The 20,477-nt window shown below is 40.0% G+C and overlaps 1 protein-coding gene across 2 annotated transcripts in view; it reads right to left on the bottom strand.

The window, feature by feature from the left end:
- Window positions 1-20,477, bottom strand: part of BCAS4 (breast carcinoma amplified sequence 4) — a 71,207-nt gene that overhangs the window by 37,048 nt on the left and 13,682 nt on the right. The window contains exons 2-5 of one of the 2 annotated variants that reach the window (XM_070744621.1): window positions 15,676-15,747; window positions 12,940-12,960; window positions 11,593-11,694; window positions 5,401-5,532 (exon numbers count right to left, since the gene is read on the bottom strand). In XM_070744621.1, the coding sequence (XP_070600722.1) occupies window positions 5,401-5,532; window positions 11,593-11,694; window positions 12,940-12,960; window positions 15,676-15,747 (327 nt within the window). The remainder of the gene's footprint in view (window positions 1-5,400; window positions 5,533-11,592; window positions 11,695-12,939; window positions 12,961-15,675; window positions 15,748-20,477) is intronic. The other variant, XM_070744622.1, reaches the window with a different exon arrangement.

Below are 20,477 nucleotides of genomic sequence, written 5' to 3' on the forward strand. Positions count from 1 at the left end.
AGACCAATAGTGTTTATTTTTTAATATATCTTTGCATGCTCGTTTATATTGTTTTCATTCTTTTGTAACTTTGTTATTTCCTTTGTACCCATTCACAGACTTTCCCATTCACATATTTGCCTCCTCAAAATTCCCCCCCCCCCACTAAAAAAGAGTTAAGTTGTGACATTAAAAAAAAATTAACAGAGTCCTGCTTCTTTTTCCAGGAAGACAGCGTATATCCTTTTTAAAATGGTATCCAAAAGCATGAATAATCCGATTTGACCTAAAGTGGCTGTATCGCTCAACCACAAAAATGATGTTAGAGATTAATAGAGGCCCAAATAGAGTCTTGTTTGAAGGAGGAGGTTGGGGGAGAGGGGGAAGACACAGGAAGGAGAAACTCAGCTTACAAACCAGATCAGGACACAGGGCTGAAGTAAAGTTTTATAGTCCATGCAAGTCTGTTCCAATGTATTTAGAAAGGAAGCTCCTTTCTTACACTGATTTAAACCGCACTAGCGGTGGCAATAAAAAATAATAATTGAAAATAAACGATTAAATAATTATCAATCAAAAGTTGACTACACAGCATCAGCTTGTGCAGGAAGATCGCACAAAAAAGATTAAAACAATTAAAATTAAAATGATTAAATATGATACATTTTCCAAAGCGATTCACTGGAACATCGGTAAAAATTATCTATAGTCAGTAATAAAAAATTGGTGAGAATATACAATTGAAAAAGTAGTCAAAAACAGGCAGGTAAAAATATTTTGGGATTTCTGAATACTGTACAGAAAGTCCTCGACTTGTGAACCACAACTGAGCCCAAAATTTATGTTGCTAAGCAAGATAGTTGTTAAGTAAGTTTTGCATTACAACATCCTTGGGCAGATATTTTATTTTTATTTTCTATATGCAGTTTTATTTTCTACTTCTATTGTTAGGTATTGTTCTCAAATATGAAATTGTTGTTTGAATATATGTTATGTAATAAAACTAAAACTGTAAGACCCTTTTAAATGTCCATATACCAAAAGTGAAATTACAAGAATGGCACCCCAGAAAGTTTTAATTTCTAGTGTTTTAATTCTGAAACATTTTGCTTGACAGACAATGTTTTAAAATTCAAATAGGAGAAAACCCACATACATTCATGTCTTTAAGAATCGCTACAATTGTGGGAAAATACTTTTCATGTAAAATTGTTGCAAGAGAGTTATATTCAAACTTTTCTACACCAAGAAGCTCCAATTCTTTTTTTAAAAAGGCAAGCATATCAAATTTACTTATAGAAGCAATTAAACAGAAATTTATCAAGTCACAGATCTAATCCAGCAACATATATGTATACCCTGGTAAAATTCAAACCAGATCATTACAATTCATTATAGCTAAGATTTTTCTCTTTAAAAAGCATTACACAGCAAGAATTACTGAGAACATATTATTAATATTAATCCAGTGCTAAAAGATTTCCGCTAGTAGCCAGTTTATTTCTGATTAACCAGCCAAAGGGTTGGTTTTGAACTTTAAAACTCTAAAGAGTTTTAGTTGCAAGCTCATCTAAGGAGGCTCTTCATAGTATTTCAAGTACACACGAGATGCCTACCAGAGATAAAGTCTTTTCTGTAAGGCATCCCAAACATGGGACTAACCTCTAGATATGTTCACCTCATCCTTTCTTTTGGGAGCCAGGAAAGCATATACCAGATTATCTTTGGGGTTGTCTGCTGCCTCATGTATTCCAGCGTCCAGTTAGGTCCCACAGAGTCGGCCTTCTCCGGGTCCCGTCAGCCAGACAATGTCGACTGGTGAGGCCTGGGGGAAGAGCCTTCTTTGTGGTGGCCCCGGCCTTCTGGAACGAACTCCCTCTGGAGATACGTACCACCCCCTCCCTCCTGGTCTTTCATAAAGCCTTAAAAACCTACCTTTGCTGGCAGGCATGGGGACCCTGAGTGATGAGACTGTCTCTGACTGATATGAGATATAATTGGATTGGATGAATGTACAGTATGCGAGTGTTCACGGGGTTTTTTTAAAACGTGTTTAGAAAAATTTATATTTTAGAGATATTAGATTTCTTATATATTCCATTGTTCCTTTCCATTATATGTTCCATTGTTGTTGCGAGCCGCCCCGAGTCTTCGGAGCGGGCGGCATACAAGTGTAATAAATTATTATTATTAATTATTATATTGTCGTATTAATGTTATACGCCGCCCTGAGTCGCCTCGAGAAGGACGGCTTAGAGATAGATAGATAGATAGATAGATAGATAGATAGATAGATAGGTAAATAAATGCCAGTGGTGCTCAACCCCTGTTTGAGGTCATGGATCATGGCCCTGGACTCCCAAGACTTAAGATTTAAATCATAACATTGCAAACGCACACTCCCGCCGATGGGGGCACAGCAGCGGTGGGTTGCTCCCGGTTCAGCCTGGTTCTGCGAATTGATAGCGGCGGGAGGCTCTGCCCACCTGCCTGAGACGCTTCTGCGCATGCACAGAAGTGTCGCATGCATAAAACTGGTAGCAACAGGTTTTAGTACCCACTACAGATCACAGGTTGAGAACCACTGACACGTCTTGTTCTCCAGGCCTTCTAATGCTAACAGTTTTTGAGCTTTGTCCACTGCAACGTTTATTTGACAGATCTGGGGATACTGAGTAATCTGTCAAGTTTTTAATACTTTTTTTTTCATTTGAAGACTTTATCTAAAACATAGAATTCAAATAATTAAAATAACAAACAATACATAGGGTTCCCTTCTCACTGCCTGTCTCCTTGGTCACTGAAATATTTGCCTAGTTAAATATGATAGGATACAGAGTAGGATGATATATATAAGGTAAAGAGTCCCCTCGTACATGCGTGCTAGACGTTCCTGACTCTAGGGGGCGGTGCTCATCTCTGTTTTAAAGCTGAAGATCAGCGCACAGAGCACTGTTACCTTCCCACCAAAGGGGTCGCTATTTTTCTACTTGCATTTCTTACGTGCTTTCGAACTGCTAGGTTGGTAGAAGCTAGGACAAGTAACGGCAGCTCACCCTGTTACACAGCACTAGGTATTTGAACCTCTGAACAGCTGACCTTTTGATCAACAAGCTCAGCATCTTAACCACTGAGCACTGAGCCACTGTATCCCTATCTATATATGGAGGGGGGTGGGATATAATGGGAAAAGTACTGAATTAGGACCAGGATTCAAATTCATCATAGAAACATAGAAGTCTGACGGCAGAAAAAGACCTCCTGGTCCATCTAGTCTGCCCTTATACTATTTTCTGTATTTTATCTTAGGATGGATATATGTTTATCCCAGGCATGTTTAAATTCAGTTACTGTGGATTTATCTACCACGTCTGCTGGAAGTTTGTTCCAAGGATCTACTACTCTTTCAGTAAAATAATATTTTCTCATGTTGCTTTTGATCTTTCCCCCAACTCACTTCAGATTGTGTCCCCTTGTTCTTGTGTTCACTTTCCTATTAAAAACACTTCCCTCCTGGACCTTATTTAACCCCTTAACATATTTAAATGTTTCGATCATGTCCCCCCTTTTCCTTCTGTCCTCCAGACTATACAGATTGAGTTCATTAAGTCTTTCCTGATACGTTTTATGCTTAAGAGCTTCCACCATTCTTGTAGCCCGTCTTTGGACCCGTTCAATTTTGTCAACATCTTTTTGTAGGTGAGGTCTCCAGAACTGAACACAGTATTCCAAATGTGGTCTCACCAGCACTCTATATAGCGGGATCATAATCTCCCTCTTCCTGCTTGTTATACCTCTAGCTATGCAGCCAAGCATCCTACTTGCTTTCCCTACCGCCTGACTGCACTGTTCACCCATTTTGAGACTGTCAGAAATCACTACCCCTAAATCCTTTTCTTCTGAGGTTTTTGCTAACACAGAACTGCCAATACGATACTCAGACATGAAGCTTCCCTGGGAGAACCAGATAGTTGTTCACAGACCATAGCCTTGTTCTGATGAAATAAATGAAGCAGCACTACAGTGTTTATGTTGTCTTATGCTCCCAGAGGAAGGCCCGGATATACATCCGACACATAAATACCCAAATTCACACAGTGCATTTACTTAAGCCTTTTAAACAATTTTGTTTTCCATGTTGAAAACGATCAGGATAATCCAAAATCCTTCTTCAGAACTGCCGTGAACTGTTGGGGCCTGGAGGCTGTTGGGGCCTGGATGGGTGTCAACAGACTCAAACTCAACCCGGATAAGACGGAGTGGCTGTGGGTTTTGCCTCCCAAGGACAATTCCATCTGTCCGTCCATTACCTGGGGGGGGGGGGGGAATTATTGACCCCCTCAGAGAGGGTCCGCAACTTGGGCGTCCTCCTCGATCCACAGCTCACATTAGAAAACCATCTCTCAGCTGTGGCGAGGGGGGGGCGTTTGCCCAGGTTCGCCTGGTGCACCAGTTGCGGCCCTATCTGGACCGGGACTCATTGCTCACAGTCACTCATGCCCTCATCACCTCGAGGTTCGACTACTGTAATGCTCTCTACATGGGGCTACCTTTGAAAAGTGTTCGGAAACTTCAGATCGTGCAGAATGCAGCTGCAAGAGCAGTCATGGGCTTACCTAGGTACGCCCATGTTTCACCATCACTCCACAGTCTGCATTGGCTGCCGATCAGTTTCCGGTCACAATTCAAAGTGTTGGTTATGACCTTTAAAGCCCTTCATGGCATCGGAGCAGAATATCTCCGAGACCGCCTCCTGCCGCACGAATCCCAGCGACCGATTAGGTCCCACAGAGTGGGCCTTCTCCGGGTCCCGTCAACTAAACAATGCCAGTTGGCGGGTCCCAGGGGAAGAGCCTTCTCTGTGGCGGCGCCGGCTCTCTGGAACCAACTCCCCCCGGAGATTAGAACTGCCCCTACTCTTCCTGCCTTCCGAAAACTCCTTAAGACTCACCTTTGCCGTCAGGCATGGGGAAACTAAACATCTCCCCTGGGCATGTTAATTATACATGGTATGCTTGTGCGTGTGTTTGCTATTACATGGGGTTTTTCTTAAATCGTTAAATATTTTAGTTAATTGGATTGTTGTGACTGTTTTTACTTGTTGTGAGCCGCCCCGAGTCTTCGGAGAGGGGCGGCATACAAGTCCAACTAATAAATAAATAAATAAAATAAATAAACCGGAATGGTGATTTAAGGAATAGATAAACTTTCTCTGTAGTGCATATGCAACTAAGCTGAACTTGTTTAAAGAAACTGTCAGAGGTTTTCATTCCAGGGTATTTTGAGGCCTAGAAATTCTGAGGTTTTGAACAATCTGTGAAAATAATTGTCTATAGCTGAAAAGGAATCCCTTTTAGAAAAATGGCAGAAGTATTGTTCAGAGTGGCTTTTTCCCAATGTCTGGAAATTTTTCATACTTACTTTTTTAAATAAAGGGAAAACCAGCGACCCAAGCTGCTTTTGAATAGAAGGACATCCAGCATGGATCTTCTCTGCTTGGATAATTTGTTCTTCTAGGAAAGAAACATGATGGCCAGCCATTTTCACAAATGCCTAAGAGACAGAAACAGAGATTAAGTCATCAAAACAATTGGTTTGATATCTTAATTTTTGAAAAGATTTCTCAAAATCACTTTTCAGCAACTAGAATATTTGTGTGTGTGTGTCTGTGTCTGTGTGATCAATAGGCATACTGAAATTATGTCTGATGTACTAAATTGACCAAAGAAACATGGATCTCTCATAGAAACATAGAAGATTGATGGCAGAAAAAGGCCTCATGGTCCATCTAATCTGCCCTTATACTATTTCCTGTATTTTATCTTAGGATGGATATACAGTAGTCCCTCACCTATCGCTGGTGTTACGTTCCAGACCCGGCCGCGATAGGTGAAATCCGCGATGGGGAATTTCTCCTCCTTCCCACCAGCTCCGGATGCCTGGAGGCGAGCAACGGCCGGCTAACCTTCCCCCCCCCCCCACTACTACTTACTCTGCGCCTGAGGAAAAGAAGGGGAGGGGGCAAAAGAATCGCCGCCCCCGAGTATTCCCGACCCACTGCTATTCTTTGCAGCAGTTCGGCCAAACGCGGGCTGGTTGGCTTGTCCTGCCCTTCCAAACTTCTAAGCGCCGTATCTGTGCCAACGCTGACTTCAAAACCCGCGATGAAGTGAAGCCGTGGTGGGTGAAGCGCGATATAGCGAGGGACTACTGTATGTTTATCCCAGGCATGTTTAAATTCAGTTACTGTGGATTTACCAACCACATCTGCTGGAAGTTTGTTCCAAACATCTACTACTCTTTCAGTAAAATAATATTTTCTCATGTTGCTTTTGATCTTTTCCCCAACTAACCTCAGATTGTGCCCCCTTGTTCTTGTGTTCACTTTCCTATTAAAAACACTTCCCCTCCTGAACCTTATTTAACCCTTTAACATATTCAAATGTTTCGATCGTGTCCCCCCTTTCCCTTCTGTCCTCCAGACTAATTTTCTGTTATGTACTGTGTGTTTCCCCAGGGCTTGACCTTTTTATTATGGATGTCCTATTAATAATAAGACATATTATATTATGTCTTATTATTATGGTGGTGCAGGAGGCCCCGGGCGGGCTGCACATTCCCACTTGGGAGTCTGGCAAAGAAGCTCCCTCTGCGCGCTGCCATCAAGTATCTCCCCTCCTGTTGGGTGTTTTTGTGTGAACACAAACAGCCTGAAGGTGCCAAGTTTATTTATTTATTTAATTTATTCATTTGTCCAATACACAAATGCATAGGAAGAAAAAATAGACATGTAATAATATATATAAGGGTAAAAGTGAACTTAGAGGAGAGGATATATGAAAGAAAGAAAATATATATGATAAGTGAGAGAAAGGAAAGACAATTGGACAGGGGACGAAAGGCACACCAGTGCACTTATGCACACCCCTTACTGGCCTCTTAGGAACCTGGAGAGGTCAATCGTGGAGAGTCTAAGGGAGAAATGTTGGGGGTTAGGGGTTGACACAATTGAGTCCGGTAATGAGTTCCACGCTTCGATAACTCGATTGTTGAAATCATATTTTTTACAGTCAAGTTTGGAGCGGTTCGTATTAAGTTTGAATCTGTTGCGTGCTCTTGTGTTGTTGCGGTTGAAGCTGAAGTAGTCATTGACTGGTAGGACGTTGCAGCATATGATCTTGTGGGCAATACTCAAATCGTGTTTTAGGTGCCGTAGTTCTAGACTTTCTAGGCCCAGGATTGTTAGTCTATTTTCGTAGGATATTCTGTTACGAGTGGAGGAGTGAAGGGCTCTTCTGGTGAAATATCTTTGGACATTTTCAAGGGTGTTGATGTCTGAGATGTGGTATGGGTTCCAGACAGATGAGCAGCAGTCTAGGATGGGTCTGGCAAAAGTTTTGTAGGCTGTTGTGAGTAGTGTGAGATTGCCGGAGCAGAAGCTGCGTAGGATCAGGTTAACAACTCTAGAAGCACAAGCACCTGTCCCGTCCCCCCACTCGCGCATCTCCCAAGTCTCATATCGATGTGGGTGACGCTGGTAAGCACCAGGTCCTTGAGGAGCTTGCCACAGATGCCACCGGCGCCCATCATCAGCACTCTTGTGGAAGCCACGGCCTCGGCCAGTTCCCCCTGCAGGGTCCAGTTCCAGCTCCTCCATCACAGAGCAGGAAGCACACTCACAAAGCAGCTGCTGCTCTGGCTGGAGTTTGGAAGCCGCAGAGGTGCTTCTGCTTTTAGCTGCATGAAAGGAATGCAGCAGAAGTCTTTCTTTCTCTCGCCCAAAATCCGGCTCTGCAGCTTCCGAAGAGCCTCCCTCTGAAATGATCTTGTTGATGTCAAATCGGAGCCCACAGTCCTCAGCTGGAAGACTGGCCTTCAACTGGCATAGGCAGATCAGGGTTGATCGATTGAAAAACGAAGCGGCTGTGGCCGCTTTAATTCCCTAGGCAGCTGACATGTGAGCTTTCTGGTATGCCATCTCCACTTTCTTCTCCTCCACCTTTAAGACTTCAGAGGAATCATGTGGAGGTAGGCTGGTGAAGAAATTGACACTACCGGGCTGTCAACTTGGGGGAGCTGTAGGAGGTCCACCATCTCGCGTCCCGCACAATACAATTTTTTATCAGTACCAGTGGGAGCAGCCAGTGATCCAGGACTGGCCCACTATCTCTGGATGATCTCTAAAAACAATGGAGGAGATGGCAAGATAAGCTGCTCGCAGGTAGGTTAAGACAGTGTTTCCCAACCTTGGCTACTTGAAGATATCTGGACTTCAACTCCCAGAATTCCCCAGCCAGCATTTGCTGGCGGGGGAATTCTGGGAGTTGAAGTCCGAATATCTTCAAGTGGCCAAGGTTGGGAAACACTGGGTTAAGAGAATAAGGCCTCAGGAGTGTTCTGGTGGGGATGGGATTCCACTTTCTCGTGAGGAGCAACCATATGAGCTGCTGATCTGGCCTTATAGATGACGGGCTTAAAAAGCGGGAGTTGAAATAGGCCAGTAAAGGCTGGCTTATCCTGAACAAACCTTTGTCATCAGATACTTCCTGGCCTCCTGCCTCTCTCTCCTCCTCCCCCCGACTGATGCTTTGCTCAGTAAAGAGCATTGAGACAAAGTCTTAGCCCTGCGAGCTGATCATTTGGCCATTGCCAGAGGTCACTGTTGTGACTGGGGTTGAACCAGGGCCTGATGGGAAAACTCCAGACACCACTTGAGCGATAATGTCCTTAAAGACTTGAAAAAAGATGGGTCCTTGGACTTCACCTGAGGGAGCCCAACTGAGGTTGGGGTGAAGGTGGCCTCAGATCTCCCTGAGGAGTTGGAAGATTTGAATGTGCCTCACTGTATGGGGAAAAGCACATATAAGTCCAAGAAAAGTGGAGAACTCTGCTTTAACAAGTGATGTCCCAGGTCTCCAGAGCTAACAGTGGCTCTATCATGTTGCCCCAAAATGGTGGCCGCACCACGTGGCAACAAAATGGCTGCCATGCCACATGGCAACAAAATGGCTGCTGCATCACACAGCAATAAAATGGAAGCTGCACCAAAGGGCAGCAAAATGGCAGATGACAAGATGAAACGACCATTTAAAACTGCCATTTCCTAGCCCTTGTATCCCGGGAGCCACCCAATGACCTCCAGCTCTGTGCCTGCCTTCTTGGCCTCGAGGGAGGCTGTGGTAGCGGCAGCAGTATTCCCAGATGACCAGGAGAGTCCTGCTCCCGTCCGCAGCTCAAAATACGACGGGAAACTTCAAAAGTCATTGGAAGATCCCATACAAGTGAGAGCCCCTGGAATGGAGGGCTGATCACATTCCGGGTTGTGGCAGTCATCTCAGCGGGTCAGGAGGGGACCTGCACACTCACCCACAGCCCTGGAGCAAGGAAGAGGCAATTGCCCGCAGCAGCATCAAGCTTTCCAGAAGGGATAAGCCCTAGAAGACAGGTCTGAGGGAAAGAACTCCCATTGGAGCCACGGTTGCTAATGAGCTGGTTGGCTCACCACTCACCGACCCTAGAGATTTGCAGAAGGCAATCCTGCCTGACAAAAAAAAGCCTCTCCTTGAAAGGAAATAGTCACAAGAAGGTAGAAATTTCCATCTGCTTGGAGCTTATGAAAATACATCTCCTTTTAATAATCAGAACTGCAGAAAAAGCGTTGGTTATGACCTATGAAGCCCTTCATGGCATCGGACAAGAATACCTCCGGGACCGTTTTCTGCCGCACGAATCCCAGTGACCAGTTAGGTCCCACAGAGTTGGCCTTCTCCAGGTCCCGTCGACTAAACAATGCCGTTTGGCGGGACCCAGGGGAAGAGCCTTCTCTGTGGCGGCTCCGACCATCTGGAACCAGCTCCCCCCAGATATCAGAGTTGCCCCCACCCTCCTTGCCTTTCGTAAGCTCCTTAAAACCCACCTCTGTCGTCAGGCATGGGGGAATTGAGATATTCCCTTCCCCCTAGGCTTATAAAATTTATGCATAGTATGTGTGTATGTATGATTGGTTCCTTAAATTGGGGTTTTTTTATATTACTTTTAATATTAGATTTGTTCATATTGTCTTTTTACTGTTGTTAGCCACCCCGAGTCTAGAGAGGGGCGGCATACAAATCAAATCAAATCAAATCAAATCAAATCAAATCAAATCAAATCAAATCAAATCAAATCAAATCAATCAATAAATCAATAAATAACAATTGCTGCCAACATGCCTTTCATTGAGGACCTGTATACTGCACGAGTGAAAAATAGGGCGGGGGAAATATTTACTGACCCCTTGCATCCTGGACACAAACTGTTTCAACTCCTACCCTCAAAACTTCCCTAAAGAGCACTGCACACCAAGACAACTAGACACAAGAACAGTTTTTTCCTGAATGCCATCACTCTACTAAACAAATAATTCCCTCAACACTGTCAGACTTTTTACTAAATCTGCACTTCTATTTCTACTAGTTTTTCTCATCATTCCTATCACCCTTTTCCTCCCACTTAGGACTGGATGACTGTAACTTGTTGCTTGCATCCTAAGATTTTTATTAATATTGATTGTTTCATCATTGCTTATTTGACCCTTATGACAATCATTCAGTGTTGTACCTCATGATTCTTGACAAATGTATCTTTTTCTTTTATTTACACTGAGAGCATATGCACCAGTGACTAATTCCTTGTGTATCCAATGACACTTGGCCAATAAAATTCTATTCTATTCTATTCTATTCTATTCTATTCGGCACTGGCAAACCCAGGTGAGTGAAGGAGAATGGTCAGTCAAAATTAATACAAGCTCAGTCTCCAGGCAGATGGAAATCAATACCCACACGTGACTCCTCCTCCTAAGAGTACTGAAAAAGCAAAATGTTTTTTTTTAAATTCAGAAAGTCCAGCTGCCTCTTGAAAATGCACCTTTGGGACAATAAATGAGGACCGAATTATACTGTAAAACAAACATGTGAATAGTGAATGCCTGATAGAAAATTTTATTTATTTATTTATTAGATTTGTATGCCGCCCCTCTCCGGAGACTCAGAGCGGCTCACAATGGGACATTGAGACAGTCCCGCTCAGTTGAGCTGGGATTTTCAAAAAGGAAGATGTGAGCATTTTTGTTGTGAGCCGCCCTGAGTCTTCGAAGAGGGGCGGCATACAAATCTAATAAATAATAATAATAATAATAATAATAATAATAATAATAATAATAATAAAAAATTTTAAATGCACAAGGTAGCAGTAAAATGAGGCAGTTATAAGGGTTAGAAATCTGGTTATAAGGGTAGAAAGCTACAAAGAGATATATTAAATACTGAAACCTGAGTTAGCTATATTTCCTTTTTGAAAATTCATACCTTATTTTTTCCATGTCTGTGTGGTGCTGTCTAATCTGGTGCACAGTTTTAACTTATACAAAATTGGTATAGGTATATGTCACATTATTTACATTTGCTTTTAGAGAATTCTAATTTTTTAAAAAATCTATCCACCACTTTTTTACCTGTTTTCTGATAACAGCATGATGATCCTTAATATAACAATCTTTTTAAATACTTTAACAGAACATAATCTACTTGAAAGCAAAAATATCTGTTCCAACATTACACAATGTAAACAAACCTCTAGTTTATCCACTTTTGTGTAGACATTATTCATTTCTGAAACCTTGGCCTTAATAAGTGGAATCATCTCTTCCAAGAGAATGGATGTATCACTCCTGATCTGCACGAGGGGGAAAAAAAGACACTATCACAAAGCATTATCAATACATACAAAAACATATTTAGTATACTGTAAACCATATCATTTCCTGTGTTATATGATGCCAAACATTTTCCTTTAAAAAATTCAGTATATATGAACATACCAGTAAATCCCTTCCTAGGAATTTTATATTCTGCAGCTACATTGAGAGCTTGTTCCTTTACCAGCTATTAGTTCTCCATACTATGTAAGCCACAGAATGTTTCCTATTTTAGCTTAAGTTTGCAAGTATACATTTCTCTATCCACAGCTGATTCTTAGCATCTGCTGATTCACAGCCAAAGGTGCTGTTCTGATTTTTGTGTGTGCAGCATGTCAGGAGAAAAACAATTCTTTGATATCTGTTCTGACTTTGCTATCCATCCTCTTCTGCCTATCACTAATTAGCTAACAAAGCATCCTACAACTGTACAACTAGAGCAGGACTGGGGTGAGTCTGGCTCTAGGATCTGGCTACATCTCCTGAGCTAGGTTCCTTTTTGTGCTCTTCTTCTACACTCTGCTCTGTTGTTATTGTAGATGAAGAAAGCTAAAAAAAAAATTAAACCCAGATTGAAATCACAAAAGATGTTCAGAAGCAATGCTTATATTTTCTTTTCTTTTTTCAGGACAACATAGGTCAGCTTCCAGATTGTTGTTCTCTGTTTAGGAGTGAGTGGTGGAAAGAGTTCTACCCATTATTTACTGTTGTGCTTTTCCAGACTTGCATTAAATCCAGCAATAGGCAGAGTTAGGATACCTACGGCATTGCCAGCTGAGCAATATAATGATATAGTAATGCCACAATTTTAAGAAACACTGACATAGCACAGATGGGTCTAGTTCTTTAGAACAGTGTTTCCCAACCTTGGCCACTTGAAAATATCTGGACTTCAACTCCCAGAATTCCCCAGCCAGAAAATGCTGGCTGGGGAATTCTGGGAGTTGAAGTCCAGATATCTTCCAAGTGGCCAAGGTTGGGAAACACTGCTTTAGAAGACAACAGTATAATAGTAGCAAACTAGGGTTGATAGGGTCTCATAGAACATAGAGTAGTAGTGTTGAAAGGGATTTTGGTGGTCTTCTAATCCAACCCTCCTACATCATTTGAGACAAATGACAGGGTAGGGTAAGGGAAGGTAGGGTAGAGTAGAGAAGGGAAGGGGGGGAAATGGAAGGGGAAATATATTTATCACCTGTAGAAGGATGAAGGGAAAACCCTACCTTATTATAGGAGCAGTCATTCTTTTCTGACAATAAAGCAAAAAAAATAAATTGGTGCAGGAAAGCAATGCCCCCTTTTTGGGTACAGAGTACAGCAATGTGTACAGAGAACACATAATAATTAGTATGTTTTGGAAACATACCATCAGAAACTCTCTAGTAAAATCAACACAACAAACATAATTAGTATTTGGGTACAGGAGAATCAATAGGAAACGCTGATTGTTAGAAACATGCTAAACAAGGTAAACACAAGTGCTTGTAACATTTTCTGAACCTAAGGGAACCTTCTGAATCTACAGTCTACATCATCTTACCATACAAGGTATAGCATCTTTCCGATAAAGCCTGATTTCTGGTGACTTCATAGACATCTCAATATTGGATTTTGGTCAGCAATAGGTACTGTAAATAGTTTGCCACTGTCTTGTCTCAGAATGCTAAATCAACATCTCAATCTAGCCTACAGCCCTGGGCCTTTCCTGGAGATTTTCATTCCATATTAACTATCAACTATACTTAGTTTTCACTCTCCTAGAGAAATCTTTATGTACTTTGTAAGGAAAGACATGTGTAACAAATACTTTTTTCTTTTATGCACACCTTTGCTGAAATAGGATTCTTTAAAAAAACACATAATGTGGTGCCACATTAAAGATTGAACACATTCGATGTGTAGAGCGGACTCGCTATAGTTCCTGGTGGAAAATTACAATCTTTTCTTCCATCTATGCAAAAGAAAATGTAGCAGTCAATAGATGCGTTTCCAAACTCAGTTCTTCTGTAATTCCTCTGCAAACTGCCCAGAATCACTTAGGTGAAATGGGTGATGTAGAAATGTAATAAATAATAAATTTCCATAAGGAAGAATTGGTGTGAGTAGAATAAGATGCAGGAATATGTTTGCTTCCTTGAATTCACTAAATATTTAAAAAGGTAGGAAAAAGTAACAATAATCATAGTTTTGTAATAACATATTAAACTATTTTTGCTATGTTGCTATTTTTTTTCTGTATTGTAAACTCAGTGGCTTCTTCTGATATCTTCTACTTCTTTCCACCGTTGGAATTGTTTGGAATTATGTTTATAACATCGCAGTTTGGGAGAGTTTCCCCATGAGCTTCTCCTGCCATTGAATTTGAGTTTTTATTAACCCCGCTTCTTTTAAGTTTGATCAGCATTACTTGTTACCCTCTTCAAAGCACTCACTAACTCTACATTATCTTCTAAGTCTTCCAATTAATGACAATCAAATGAAGTTAGTTGGTCCTCTTTTTCTATAAAGGGCTAGACAAAAAGTGTTCTGGGAAATCTGAATATTTATTGAATATATATAAGTGATTTTGGATTGTTAACTAGTCAAAAAATATCATTAGAACAAAATGTATCTTATTAAAAAAAATTAATATAAGCAAAGTCTCAAAGACACGCAAAGAAGACTCATCAGGAAATCGCATTATTTTTGAGTTCTAAGTTTTTAGTACTTCTTTTTTGTTTTGATGTATTTCATGCTATTGTTATGTTTAACCATTATTATTGTAATGTACTACAGTATATTGAACAGCAGACTGTAAATTTTTTAAACCCAATAAAAACATAATAAAAATAATTGCCTGTTCCTTGTGTACAAGAGACAGCAAAGAAAACAATGACAACAAAGTTACAAAGCGAGGCACTAACAGACTATAATTCTACCATTATCTCTGTTACTAACATATGTCCTTGAAATGGATAAGAGACCATTCCCAGGAAAGTAACCTTAAATATTTTGTTGGTTACAACTGAAGCAGAGAAATCTGAAATGGCAGAATTTGAATAGCTAGGAAAACTATTTATGTATACTTAGGAAAGGCAAGTTACATTTTGCTTGATAAATATATAATGTTCTTTGGAAAGCCTTTTAAACATTGTTTTCTAACTGATGTGGGTCACGCTTTAGTTATCATGACTTAAAATGCAATGATCAAAAATGGGCTCACAAATCCTTTACAATGCAAAGCACCGATTAAAGACACTGCAGAGAACCAATGCTGTATTTGCACGGATGATATGAACGGGGCTGTATTTAAAATCACCAGTTGCAAAGTACTGTGGTCAATTTCCATGACACAAGACCAGCGGGCCTCTTGGGAATTTGGGTTTTTTTGGTCCTAAAGTAAAAAAAGTCCACAGCTGCTTTCCAAGATGACCTTTGAGCAACTATCATGATGTTAGGTTGTCTTCTTCGCTGAAACATAGAGGGGAAATCTTGGATAGTGTGCAAAATTTCTCTCTAAAACAAACACGGGGCATCTTCCATACGGTATTCAAGCATCTCCAAGGAGACATCCTTGAGCAGAGCTCCTTATTGTGCCTATGCATGCAGGTAAGAATGGTGCACATAAAATTTACGAGTAAAAAGCACTTGTCTAGGCCCTTAAGTATTTATGCACCATGGTGCCACCTTGTGGCTTAACCATCACTGTTCTCCCTAATAAAAACCATTTCAGAGAAGGTTGTTATCAAGATGGCTGCCTCAGGAAGAATGCGAGCATATGTGTGTGTGTGTGTGTGTATGTGTGTGTGTGCTTGCTGGAGTGTGTGAGAGAGAAGAGAGAAAGTCCTGTAGCTCCCTCTTCCCACACAGCTCACTGCAGCTGAACTGCTGTTTCTAAATCATTCTCAAGATGGCCTCCAGAGGAAATAACATAAGAGGAAGCATTTAGACTGTCCAAGGTCTTCAGAAGCTAAACATACCATATCAGCCATGCCACAGAACTCATCCAGTCTTATTAACATCTCTTCTATACATTCTTCTACTTCTTTCATCTGGAAATAAAGAGACAATTTAAAATCAAGGGTTATCTTTATTTTTTTTTAAAAAGCAAACAGTGCCTTTAAAACAGTTTGTGATTGTGTATCATCCATTATGGCTTATGTACAAGCCAGATCACTATCGCTTATCCAACAAACCATGTTTTAGAAAATCCTGGTTAGAATTATGAGTGGGAAAACCCGTGATGGATTCCTGATTCATATGCCACCATCACTATTTGTTCTAAAAATGTTTTCTTCCCCTACTTTATCCCCTACAGGGAATCTTTGAATTATGACCGGAAGCAAGCCTGGCATTGTGGTCATAAGAGATGCCTGTCAGTGGGTCCCCTTCTGACGCATCTGATTTTATGACACCTTTTTGCAGCAATCATTGAGGGAATCTGCTGTCATTAATCAAATTCCATGGTTATCAAGTGAACTCATTGTCTGCAGAAAATACATGCCAACTTGTGGCAAAAACATCATATATCGTGGTTATGGGACAATAGGACACTGAAAACAGCCATAAATATGGACTGATTGCCACGCACCCTCAAAATACGATGTGACTTTGAGATGGTTGCATTATTTTTGCTTTCTTCTGTATTTCAGTATACAGTGTTCCCTCAGTTTTCGCTGGGGATGCGTTCCGAGACCGCCCGCGAAAGTCAAATTTCCGCGAAGTAGAGATGCGGAAGTAAATACACTATTTTTGGCTATGAACAGTATCACAAGCCTTCCCTTAACACTTTAAATCCCTAAATTGCAATTCCCCATTCCCTTAGCAACCATTTAGATTATTACTCACCATGTTTATTTATTAAAGTTTATTAAAAAATATATTTATTAAAGGTGGACAAAAGTTTGGCGATGACATATGACATCATCGGGCAGGAAAAAACGTGATATAGGGTAAAAAACCATGAAGTATTTTTTAATTAATATTTTTGAAAAACCGTGGTATAGACTTTTCGCGAAGTTCGAACCCGCAAAAATCGAGGGAACACTGTACTGTATATCCATTTTTACATACATATATACTGTATGTATATATGTATGTAAATGTATGTATTTACATACATATATGTGTTGCATGGGTTTTAAATTGTCGGGGTTTTATATATTGTCCTCTTTTAATATTAGATTTGTTGCAATGTTATATTGTTTTTGATTATTGTTGTGAGCCGCCCCGAGTCTTCGGAGAGGGGCGGCATACAAATCTAATAAATAATAAATAAATAATAATATATGTCTGGCCCAGCTCCTGCCCCAAGGACTGTGGAGGTGGATATGAGGGAAACATCCAAATGTCACAGGCCTGTTTTGCTGCCGACAGAATCGGCCAGTGAATTATCATCTGAAGAAGGAAGAAGCCAGTCCTCATTATCCCCAATAGACTCTGATGAGGAAACAATGATAGACCCACGCATGCGTAGAGCTATGCATAGGAGAGAACAGCTTCAAAAGTATTACAGGCGATAAGAGAGTCCACCTGTGGTTGGGTGGGGTTCAAGTAATTAGGGCTGCCGTTAAATGGGCAGTGTGCCGGCCTCACAGTGTGGAAGATTATCTGATCATACTTGTGGACCTTGACTTGCCGTTCAGGATTGTTCTCAGGACTCTGTTTGGATTTCAGGACTTTGACCATAAATCATAGTGAGTTTTACAATGTCTGAAGAGTAGTGGCTGTGACGAATTTCACAGTTACTGGTTAATTGACTGGAGTTTTATTGTCTTTGTTATCTCACTGCATTCAAGTGTGTTTTGTTTTTACAAGAAATCACGAATTTAAACAGGGAGTTTTGCTTCTATTTTTCTTTGGATAAAGAAACTACTGTTGCATTTTCCCGTGTGTGTGTCTGTTTTGGCTACTTTTACCTTTAATTGAAGGCTTGTGTCATAAGCCGGCAGAACACATATAGCCGCCCCGAGTCCACGGAGAGGGGTGGCATATAAGTCCAATTAATAAATATACACACGAACACATATACGGTATATTCATTCTCTCTCTCTCTCTCTCCCTATCTATCTACCTACCTACCCATCCATCCATTCATACATTGGTATTTCTGTAAAATTCAACACCACCTTTAAAAGCCTATGATCACTATTATCAGAGTTATAATTCATTTTTTAGGTCATAGACTATTACTTGAAATCTTCTCTTCTAATATTTCAAGGAACAGGCCTTACATAAACATTACATCATATTCTCTTTATTTCCTCTGGTGGCCTTTCCACAAGCAGGCAGGATGTTTAGAAACACTTTACAATATAATAATTGTTCACCCACATTTTATTGCCTGTTGATAGCCCTGCAATCTGCAAGCTATTATATTGTGCTTATACTGCATACAATTTAGAAACTGAACATGATAACAAATGGTATGAATATATGCCTTAAGTTCTGGACAGCAACAGCCTAGCAAAAATGTGTGACATTTAAATAAACTCCTTTTAGGATTTAAAATAGGAGTCTGTGAAAGACTGAGACAAATCTATGATATAGCTCAATATCTATTATTAGTCAAGAATTCTCTTTTGATATTTCTGCATTGGTTCAAAACACAAACAAAGACATACATAAAGACACAAGCAGGGTATTTTCAATAATTCACTGTGTTTATTTGAAAAACATTTAAATTGATATTCCCAATGAAATTTCAGAAAGACAGTCGGCTAAATTTACAGAATACTGTATACAGAATTTACATAAACCTATTTGGGCATCATTATCTCATCTAATCTCTGAAGTGGTAGCCTTCTGAATGGCAGGGTTCGAGAAAATGGATTGAAAGACTACTATTTCAGGGAAGAGTCTTCAATTCTTCAGGTAGAAACAAAAATAAAATTATGTTTCCAGATAGCCCATAAATAATATTTGGCAATGCTTTTGTGGTAGAAAAGAGCACTCAAAAATATGTTCCGAAATGTTATGAATTAAGTGTTTTTAAGCCAGATTTCATTCTTGACTCCACGGGATTTCAATTATCACATTCTTCTGTTAAAATGAAAATGATTATTGCCATGCCACTGTGAGAAACTAATTTACACCAAACAAGAAAAACTAAAGGCAAAAATTATTGTTCATTGTTAAGGACACTGTTAAGCAAATTTATCCATATTATGTAATTTGGGTCAGTTGCAAATTTGGAATTCAAAACTGCCATGGTATCACTTATACTCATCCCCAGTATGACATGAATTCAGATTAAAGAATTATTGTAGCAGGGATAAATATATTAAGTTTGCAGTTTTATTGATAAAAATTATTAATACAATTTTTTACATTGATATTAAACTTGGAGGAAAAAAGCACATTGAATCTTTTTTTCAAGAAAGAATTAAGAACATACTCCTTATGGAGATTATTATTCTCACTTAGATCTTACTCAACCACATCCATCACTGGAGGTTTTCAAAAACAGACTGGACAAACCTATGACCGGGACAATATAAGGTCTCCTGCCTTGAGCAGAGGGTTGGATTAGAAGACCTCTGAGGTCCTTCTAGCTCTATGTTTTATGTTCAATGTTCTAACTAAGGAGATCACTAAAAATTCCATTTACTTTGCTTATTCATGTTAACATGGCAGTATTGCACTGTAAAAATCCACAAAAAATTCATTGTTACTTAACATTCACAATATTTCCTAACAATATTCTTTTTCTGATTTAAGTACTGTACTAATCAATTTTTGGACAATATAATTTATCTTGTTTTTGTTATTTAACAAACAATTTTCCAGTGCAGACTTCTTCTAAACTTCTTCTTCTATATTTCTTCAGTATAATTTTTGACTACTTACTACTATTTGTATACTACTTTCCATAATACACTGTACCTTCATTTCATATACTGTACAGGTTTTCTGCTTATTTTTTGCTGGAAAACAAACACTGGTATTATGAAGTATGGCAGAAGCAGAACACACAAATTCCCCAGAACCCAGAGCAAAATTATTTTCCATCCCTAATTGAAATATTCATTTTGGGTTCACCCATCATCCGTAAAATAAACAGGAAATAAACTTTGTGCCTAAAGCTTTATATGTTCACTTTTCTTTCACTTGGTTAAGCAGTACTGGATCTGGCTACCCTGGATAGAAAACCACCAGAAATTCCCTAGATCAAGGTTTTCAAACTCACGCCCCGTGGACTAGATGAGTCACATGTTGATGACACCCACTCCCGGTTTAGCGAAAGGGGGAAAAGTCATGATACATCACCTGATGATATGATGTCACGAGTTTGACATCACTGCTCTAGATTGTAAATTAGAAAGGAAAGTGAGAAGTGACACAATCTTGAACAACCAACAAGTCATTTAGTCCAAGAAATAGTTCAGTGGATAGTTCAGTGGATTTCAAGCTGCCTGAAGCATAGACATCAGAGAGTTATTGTTAATGGCGAGTATTCTGAGCAGAGACAGGTTACAAGCGGTGTGCTACAAGGGTCTGTTCTGGGTCCTATTCTTTTTAATATGTTTGTGAGTGACAGAGGGGAAGGTTTGGTAGGGAAGGTTTGCCTATTTGCCGATGACTCTAAAGTGTGCAATAGGGTTGATATTCCTGGAGGGGTCTGTAATATGGTAAATGATTTAGCTTTACTAGATAAATGGTCAAAGCAATGGAAACTGCAGTTTAATGTTTCCAAATGTAAAATAATGCACTTGGGGAAAAGGAATCCTCAATCTGAGTATTGCATTGGCAGTTCTGTGTTAGCAAAAACTTCAGAAGAGAA

Source organism: Erythrolamprus reginae, chromosome 3 (assembly GCF_031021105.1).
Source record: "Erythrolamprus reginae isolate rEryReg1 chromosome 3, rEryReg1.hap1, whole genome shotgun sequence".
NCBI classification, from domain to species: Eukaryota; Metazoa; Chordata; class Lepidosauria; order Squamata; family Dipsadidae; genus Erythrolamprus; species Erythrolamprus reginae.